General features: G+C 38.9%; 1 protein-coding gene across 1 annotated transcript; it reads left to right on the forward strand.

Annotated features, from left to right (window-relative positions):
• Window positions 1–3,788: 3,788 nt before the first annotated feature.
• Window positions 3,789–4,717, forward strand: LOC125248547 (gastrula zinc finger protein XlCGF8.2DB-like; the record flags this gene model as incomplete). The annotated part of the gene is made up of 1 exon (XM_048160496.1): window positions 3,789–4,717. A coding segment is annotated over one exon (873 nt), but the record flags the coding sequence as incomplete, so codon positions are not given.
• Between the last annotated feature and the right edge of the window lie 3,932 nt (window positions 4,718–8,649).

The following is an 8,649-nucleotide window of genomic DNA, read 5'->3' on the forward strand; positions in this document are numbered from 1 at the left end:
GACAGAAAAGACGCACAAGTATCGCTGTTTCGATGAAAACAACACAGACATGAGCCTGTCGCTTGATCAAACTGTATAAAGTGTGTTTGATGATCGTGTAAATATGAGAAATACCGTGAACTGCTCGACTCTCCTCAGAAGAGACTCGACGCTGAAACTGAATGAGAGGAAGGCGCGCGCGAGCGGTGACGTCATCGGCCGCCAACGGTAGATAATCAAAGACGCGCCAAATACTGTTCAAAACGACAAAACATCAACAAAAATGACATAATCACTCAAAAAACAACACACTGCTCATCTCTATTCCTGCTCTCTTTCTGTTGGTTGTGTAAAGCTGTGGTGAGGTGAACAGTTTATTTTGTAAAAACTGCGTGTTGTTTAAAGTTAGTTATTGTTCTGACTTCATGAAGCCTCGTGGTGTGAATGAACATCAAACTGACTAGAACAAACTCTATGAAATGTATATGACAGGCTATTGGATATCAAGGGTGAATATCTTTTAATATGTCAGATTGTTTTTGCGGTGTGTACTTTGATCAACACCTAATCGTTTTATTTATTATTCTCAGGTTAGGTAAAGTCAAATCAGGCCTAAATTATAAGCATTTTAAATGACTGACAATTTGGTCAGAATACTCTGTGTATGTTCTTGTTCAGAGTCTTAAAATATTATAAATTATGACTCAGTTATATTTGCCGTATCACTGGTCTAAGCTTCTTGATTGATGTAAGAAGTTTCCCAGATTCTTCTCAAGGTCTCACAGCATTTCTAAGCTAATCAAAGTGAGTTACGATAACATATTCTTGCAATAGACAGAATAGTCACCACAGAAAAACCAGAAACAGTGGCACTAAGACACGACTACCAAGAAAACCAGCCTCCAACAACTGCAACTATCATACTTTAACAGATCAGCCAAAAACAAGGTGACTGTGATAAGATCTGGAGAAAGGGCACAGTGGTGAAGCCCATCGACTCGAGATCCTACAGCTGGACAGCTGGATTCTGGAGGTGTTAAAAGGAGAAACAGGGACCATGGAATGACCCTAGAGACTCTAACCAAACAGAGACTGTTGATCCTGACAACACAAAAAACACTGAAACTGCTGAAGCCCAATCACAACTCACCATTGTTTCAGTGTTTGGAGTGAGAGGAACTGTTACCGAATGACTCATATTATTAAAATATATGATACTGATAAATACTTCACATTGAGCCTATAATGAGCCGTGAGATATTTTAAATCTGTACTTCAATGTTAATAAAGATAAATATGAACAGATTGATACTGGAAAGATTAAATGGTGCTTTGTGCTGCTCTTTATTTTTAAAGGTTGTATGACCATTGTCAGTTTCTGCTATACAAAATTGCAACATGATAATGATTTAATTAATTTATTGAAATTAATGCCGTTATCATAAAATCAGACTATATTTAGATTCATATGGACATATTATATGCTGTAGTTATTTAGCTGTAGAGGTTGATGAAGATGATTGTCATTAATGTTTAGTGTATTATGTTTCATACTGTGAGAAATATCAGTATTGTCTTTCAATAGAGCAGTTTTATAGTCTTTTCTCATATATCCTGACTCAAATAATCAGCTTCTAACAGCAAACACTCAGAATAAAGTGAGATGATCTGAATATCTTGTTGAATGAGTGTTGATGGTCTGAGGATCATCAATATTAACATAGAAACTGCTGAAAACACTCTTTATTTCATGACAATAGTTCCTGTTTTCACCTCATTTATTATGCTGATGTCTTCAGATCTGCTGTAAATTGACACTTAAAGCTCATTTCATTGCTGTCAAAAGACTGAGGGGATTTGATGACTACAAATATCTACATTTATTTCTGTCCTTATGCTGCATCTGTTTTTCTTATCATTACTTATATTTGGGAGAATTTACATTATTTATATTCTCTTATCAAGACATAAATATAAAACACACTTAGTAACTGATATATTTTTAATTTTGCAGATCAGCTTCTCCTAGTGCAGTTCATAATCAGTGAAGCTCCTCCCACATCAGTCACATCATCAGTGAAGCTCCTCCCACATTAGTTCTCCAATAAATGCTGGAGTATTCCCATCAGACGAGTTACTGATGTATTTATCATAAATTATAGAAGTTATTCATACTCAGAGCTCAACCCTAAGCCGTGTCATGTGCTTGTATAAAAATCATAATAATGAGTAGAGATGCACCAAAACCAAATATAATGAAACACTTGGCCGAATACCGAACATGTTTTTAACACATTTTTTTCTGATTTATTTTGCAATTTTTTCACTTTTGTATAAATTAAATTAGCTTTTTATTATTTTGTCTTGCTTTTCAAAGAAAAAATCAGTTACATAATACATTTTAAAAATATTATTTAACACTGAAAATTTTTCAACATTCCAGCAGACATTTTACCAACAAAGCTCCATATAACTGAATCCTCTGGGGTCTGAGGGGGTTTTGGGGCAGAAGTTTTGACATGCCCTGATATTTGTGCTTTTATCAGTTTCTTAAAAACATTTTCATGGCTGAAGTCTGATTCCACTGTATTCAGCACAATGATAGACATGATAGATGATCGCACCGGCACCTCCATGTCATGCAGTAAACACACTCTCCACACAAACACATGGACATGAGCCAGATAACAGCGCACACTGATCGAACTAGACTAACATTAGAGCGAGAGGATTGTAAAGTCACTACTGCTTAGATGTTTCAAGTGATAAGCCATATTTGAGGTCGATGAATGATAGGCGAATGTTTGAGTTTCCTGATAAGTTTTTTGCGACTAACCGACTAATCAAATCTTGGTCGATCAAGCCTCTTCTGGCTCACTAACGGTTAGTCGACTATTATGGGTCAGCCCTATACAAAACAATATAGTGATTTATCTTTTGTAAGACACTTTTAGTGTCAGAATGGCTGTATGTGTCGAGGGCGTGAAGCATCATGAATAATGCTGTGATTCACACCTGAGGAGACAAAGACCCTCCGCTGGGCCTGTCAGTGACGAATGTGAAGAACTAGAGAATGAATGTGAGGAGACTTGATGATTTAATGTGTTGTTTGTAGATTGTTCACAAAATCAAGTTTACTTTAGAAGAAGTCATCTAACTATACGTATTCTATGTGAATATATAGTCAAATTTAATTTATTCGTGTGATCAAAGCTGAATTTTCAGTATCATTACTCCAGTCTTCAGAGTCACATGATCCTTCAGAAATCATTCTAATATAAAAATTTATTTGATGAACAACGTTATTATCTAACATAATATTAACTTTAAAAAATAGACAATAGTGGCATAATTTGGGCTCCAACTTTTAGATTGACATTTAATTTATTTTACTGAAAAGCTTTTAATTATTAGGGACGGTCACACTAGACCTAAGATGATTTGATACGCAAGATGCCTTATATTGTGTTACATAATGACATAATGTTACAAAAGCTGTCCATTTCAGATAAATGTTGTTCTTTTGAATTTACTGTTTATCAAAAAACAGTGTTTTCAACATTGTTTCTTGAGCAGCAAATCATCATTTCTCACTACTCAAACATGGGATTTGTGCCTATAATGTTTAAAAAATAATAATTGGAATATTTACTGAAAATAAAATTAAACATTTATTTATATTTTCAGAGCTGATGGAAGTGAAGGAGGAGGGTGAAGAACTGAGTGAAGTAGAGGAGAAACATCATGTCAAACCTGGAGAAAAACCTTTGAGTTGCTCAAAGACTAAAAAGACATTTTTAAAGAAAAGAAGAGCCAAGAAATCTGCAACCTGCACTCAGTGTGGAAAGAGTTTCTCAACAAAACAAAATCTTGAACTTCACTTGAGAGTTCACACTGGAGAGAAGCCGTTCACTTGTGATCAGTGCAGCAAGAGATTCACACGTAAAACTAATCTTGATGATCACATGAGAGTTCACACCGGAGAGAAGCCTTTCAAATGTGATCAATGTGGGAAAGGTTTCAGTCAATCTGCACACTTCAAAAGACATGTAAGGATCCACACTGGAAAGAAGCCGTTCAAGTGTGATCAGTGTGGAAATAGTTTCACAGACAAATCAAGTCTTTATGTTCACATGAGGATCCACACTGGAGAAAAGCCTTATATGTGTGAACATTGTGCAAAGAGATTCTCAAAGAAACATCGTCTGGATGTTCACATGAGAGTTCATACTAGAGAGAAGCCGTACACATGTGATCAGTGTGAAAAGAGATTCACATACAAACATTATCTTGAGCTTCACATGAGAGTTCACACTGGAGAGAAGCCATTCACTTGTTATCAGTGTGGGAAGAGCTTTAAACAATTAGCTCATCTTACAGGACACATGAGAGTTCATACTGGAGAGAAGCCGTACGCATGTGATCAATGTGGAAGGAGCTTTAAACAATCAGCACACCTTAAAGAACACATGAGAATCCACACTGGAGAGAAGCCGTTCACATGTGATCAGTGCGGCAAAACATTTCCTGTGTCATCAAACCTGAAGAAACACCTGAGAGTTCATACAAAGGAGCAGTGTGATCAGTGTGGAAAGAGTTTCTGTTTTAAAAGTCACCTGAAGATACACATGAAGATCCATGCAGTGGAGAAACCACATCACCACAGTCTGAAATCACAGTAAGAAGTTCATCTGTATGTACTGAGTTAGTTTCCTAACAGCCACGAGCAACAGCACATTTTCACACATACATGTTTGGCATGGAAATGCTGTCAGTTTTTCACAGTTGAGTACAAAATATATAATAAATCATAGTAATAAGAAGCATTCTCTAAATTATGATTTATTTTCACATAGTGAGAATTTATCGTAACAGTCATAATATTCAGAAAATATATCTCATAACAAGATATTTTCTTGTCATAATGACAGATTTTGTATTATTAAGTATTGTAATAATAATATTTTCTCCGAATAGAGACATTAGATCCAACAAGTGGAGGCTGAGATAGGGCAGCACCCATCTCTAAACCCTCTGTTAGATCCATCTGCGAACCACACAGCATCAGGCACCAGTCTGCCTCGGCAGAAGCGGGACCCGAGCCACCCTCCTCAAAGAGGGAGTGCAGCCTCTAGAAGAAGCACAGCCTCATGAAGAAGATCACAATGCTAACAAGCTCCCTCGAGAGCTGCCTGGGCATGCTGCACTCTCAAACAAACAACACACATCTGGTGTGTTTCTCTGCCCGAAATGAAACGAGTGCAGGGATGAACACACTTTCTGAAATGCTGTTCGCTTGCCATAATAAATAGTTGGTAGACAGCAGGGGCGGACTGGCCATCTGTGTGATCTGGAGAATCACAGAACGGCCGGTACTCCAGGACGGCCGGCGGGCCGGCCCACCACCCGCCACGCAGGCAGTCATCATCTGTTTTTCCCCCCACTAATCTGTTTCACACTCCAGTACTGTAGGTGGCAGCAATGCACTTTTAAGTTGGATGCCAGCTGCACTGGCCGTGGCCGCCAAGTAAGCAGCAAAGACGTTAGATCAGTGGTCTCAAACTGCCGGCCCGCGGGCCATTTACGGCACGCCCACCCCTCTCTACCCGGCCCGCAACTGATCTCAAAAATAAAACATAATCCGGCCCGCTAAATTATTATTATTATTATTATTATTATTATTATTCTCTAGTTGCTACCTGTCTGATATGCAAAGAAAAAGTCGCCGTTCTAAGGGGCATTCACATATCGCGTCACATAAGCGGCCGCGCCGCATTCTCCTTTCCAATGCGCTTTCGCTCCAGTGGCGTCTGTCGTTGCTATGCAACCATGAGCCGCGCTCTCAACCGCTTCTATTATGAGCGCTCTTGCCTAAATTACAGTAAAAGCACTCGACTTTAAGTCATGAGCGCCGATTTAAACCACCGAAACGCGTCCGATGCAGCCATTAAACGTTACCGATGCTCAAACGGCATCTTGGACAAATGTGGCCCAGCTGTGTGAGCACAAGCGCTGCAGGTGTCTGTCAAGAAACAAAGTGTACAAATGTATTCAGGGATTGTATTTGTTCAGTACAGTGTTGTTCAGTGCAAGATTTTAATGTTATTTAAGCTAACATAAAGTAAGGGAAAATACTTCCACTAGATGTTAAAAACTAATAATGTATGTAACAATGAGAGATTTTTATTTTTTTGGCAAAATAAAGTTGATATATAGCTCCAGTTTTTTTGTTTATTTCTGACCCCTCCACGCCACAAGTGTTGCTGGTTTTGTTCCTAAATTACTGATTTTTTATTCCATATATCTTGTTGGATGTGAGAAGTCGCACCAGACTATTTCAATTAATAGTATTATATTAGTAATAGTATTATATAATTATATTACACTCTGTAACAATGAGAGAGACACTGCTGTTTACATTTAGTATGGTAAATAAGATATTTATAGTATAGGTATAAAAAATATTTTAGTAAGCCTAATGAAATTTGAAGTAAATGAGAAATAATGCAAAGGAAAGTAAAATTTCTGAAATGTTGCGCTTTCTTGCGCTTGAAGGATAATATGGCCCTCCTATGAGGTGTCAATCACAGAAATGGCCCCCCGACAATTTGAGTTTGAGACCCCTGCTATATGAGTATTCAAGTTAATCTAATATGCTTTTAACACAACATCTAGTCAACATCAGTGCTATTGCTATAATTTGGATGGTATAGTATCATGAGCCACAATTAAAGTCTTGTGACACTCATGCCAGGCGTTATTGTTGTTGTCGAGTTTCCGCACGCCGATTGCTTTGGGCCGGGCCTAGTCAAAGTCCAGGGCCGTTTTTTAGTCCCAGTCCGTCCCTGGTAGACAGACAACAATAAATGGGCCAAATGATTTCACATGTAGCTCTTGCTGAAGACCCAGAAGCTGAATGAGTGTTTTTCGGGTAGGCTATATAGTTCCTGGTCAGTGACGTCACCCGCCTATGATGTTCTGTCACCATATTGGACTGATTTCATACGTGCTTGATGGCGCAATCACGCAGAGGCATTCCAATCTTCAGGAGATGGACTAGCCAAAACAACAAACAAAATGATTACATACTATTGCCCTTTCTATATCTCAGCATTCCTGTTCAATTCAGCAATGGGCAGAATTTCATATTTTGAGCAGTTAATTGAATATCCTGATCCTTTACCAAAATACTTAACAAATTATGAACTGACAGAAGTGATGAAGATGGGTTTGTGATATATAAAAGAATGTTGTCCACAGATAAACTTATTTTATGATGGTGATGTTTTGATTGGATTCCATATATGTTATGTGATTGTCGTATTGCAGCTTCAAAGAATTGAATGAAAAAGTGCAAAGAGTAGCGGCGATAGTGGGCAGCCTTGTCTGTTACCTCTTTTTAAATAAAATTGATTTTATATAATACCACTAGTTATTACCAATGCTGTTGGTGTATTATAGAGTGTTTTAATCCAGCTGATGACATATGATTTAAAACCATAGTGACTAAGTGCAGTGAAGAGAAATGACCATTCTACCCTATCAAAGGCCTTTTCTACATCTAAAGATACAATTATCTACAATTATCTGCATCTAAAGAAGGAAGCTGTTTAAGCTAAGATTATTTCTTTGCTGTTATATTATTATGTTGCACTCAACTTCGTCTTTTTTTGTGGCTTGTGAGATATTTTTGGCTGTTGTTGGTGTGAATCGTGTGTTACTTAAAGACAGACAGACAGACAGTTATCAACGGTGAGGCATTTCATATTAAGTTAGTTCATTATTTGTTTTTTGTTTTTTTCTTTAGTCACTGTGCCAAGTTGGATTTTATTTCTGTTTTGCCTTTTCTTGTTGTTCTCTCTTGTTGTCTTGTGTTGTGTCTTCTTGTGCCCGTTCCTGTCCTGCATCCCAACCCACCCCGGCTGCTGTCCTCAAGGCCATGCAGTGAGACTGATACAGCTTCAGTTGCAGCTCAAAGTTTCAAGCCTCTGGTGCCTCAAGCTACTGCCTGTTGTCATTGTCTGCTGCAACCCCATCCATCTCCTTGGTTCTCAAGCCTAGCTTTGCCTGGGTCTGATCTCACCTGTTTTATCATCCTCTTCCTCTGTTAGAATGCTATGACATACCCTGACAGCAAAGAGTAGTGCTTATAATGGGCAACCTTGTCTGGTACCACTTTTTAAGTAAAATTGATTTGATATAATACCATTAGTTATGACCAATTGTTACGGGATACAGGAGACGGACACAGTTGTAACAGGTAATGGTAGTTTTATTGACCACAGTAGAGCGTGAGACAACAAGCAGGTGAGTGAACTGGTGATAGATGATATTAAGGAGATGATATGAGGAATAGTTACTGCGTTGTGATTGGGTGACGTTGGAACCTGACGTGTCTGTGACAGTACCCCCCCCTCCACGGCCCGCTCCAGAGGGCCGAGGACCCCGACGTCGTGGTGGTCATCCTCTTCCCCGCGGTGCCGGTTTCTCAGGGTGACTGTCGTGGAACGTCTGGAGTAAGCTGGGATCCAGGATGTCGTTTCTTGGGACCCAGGAGCGTTCTTCGGGGCCGTATCCTTCCCAGTCCACTAAGTATTCCAGCTGACCACCACGACGCCGGGAGTCCAAGATCTCATGAACCTCATACGCAGCTCCGTCCTCCAGGATGAG

This window comes from Megalobrama amblycephala, linkage group LG1 (genome assembly GCF_018812025.1).
Source record: "Megalobrama amblycephala isolate DHTTF-2021 linkage group LG1, ASM1881202v1, whole genome shotgun sequence".
Lineage (NCBI taxonomy): Eukaryota > Metazoa > Chordata > Actinopteri > Cypriniformes > Xenocyprididae > Megalobrama > Megalobrama amblycephala.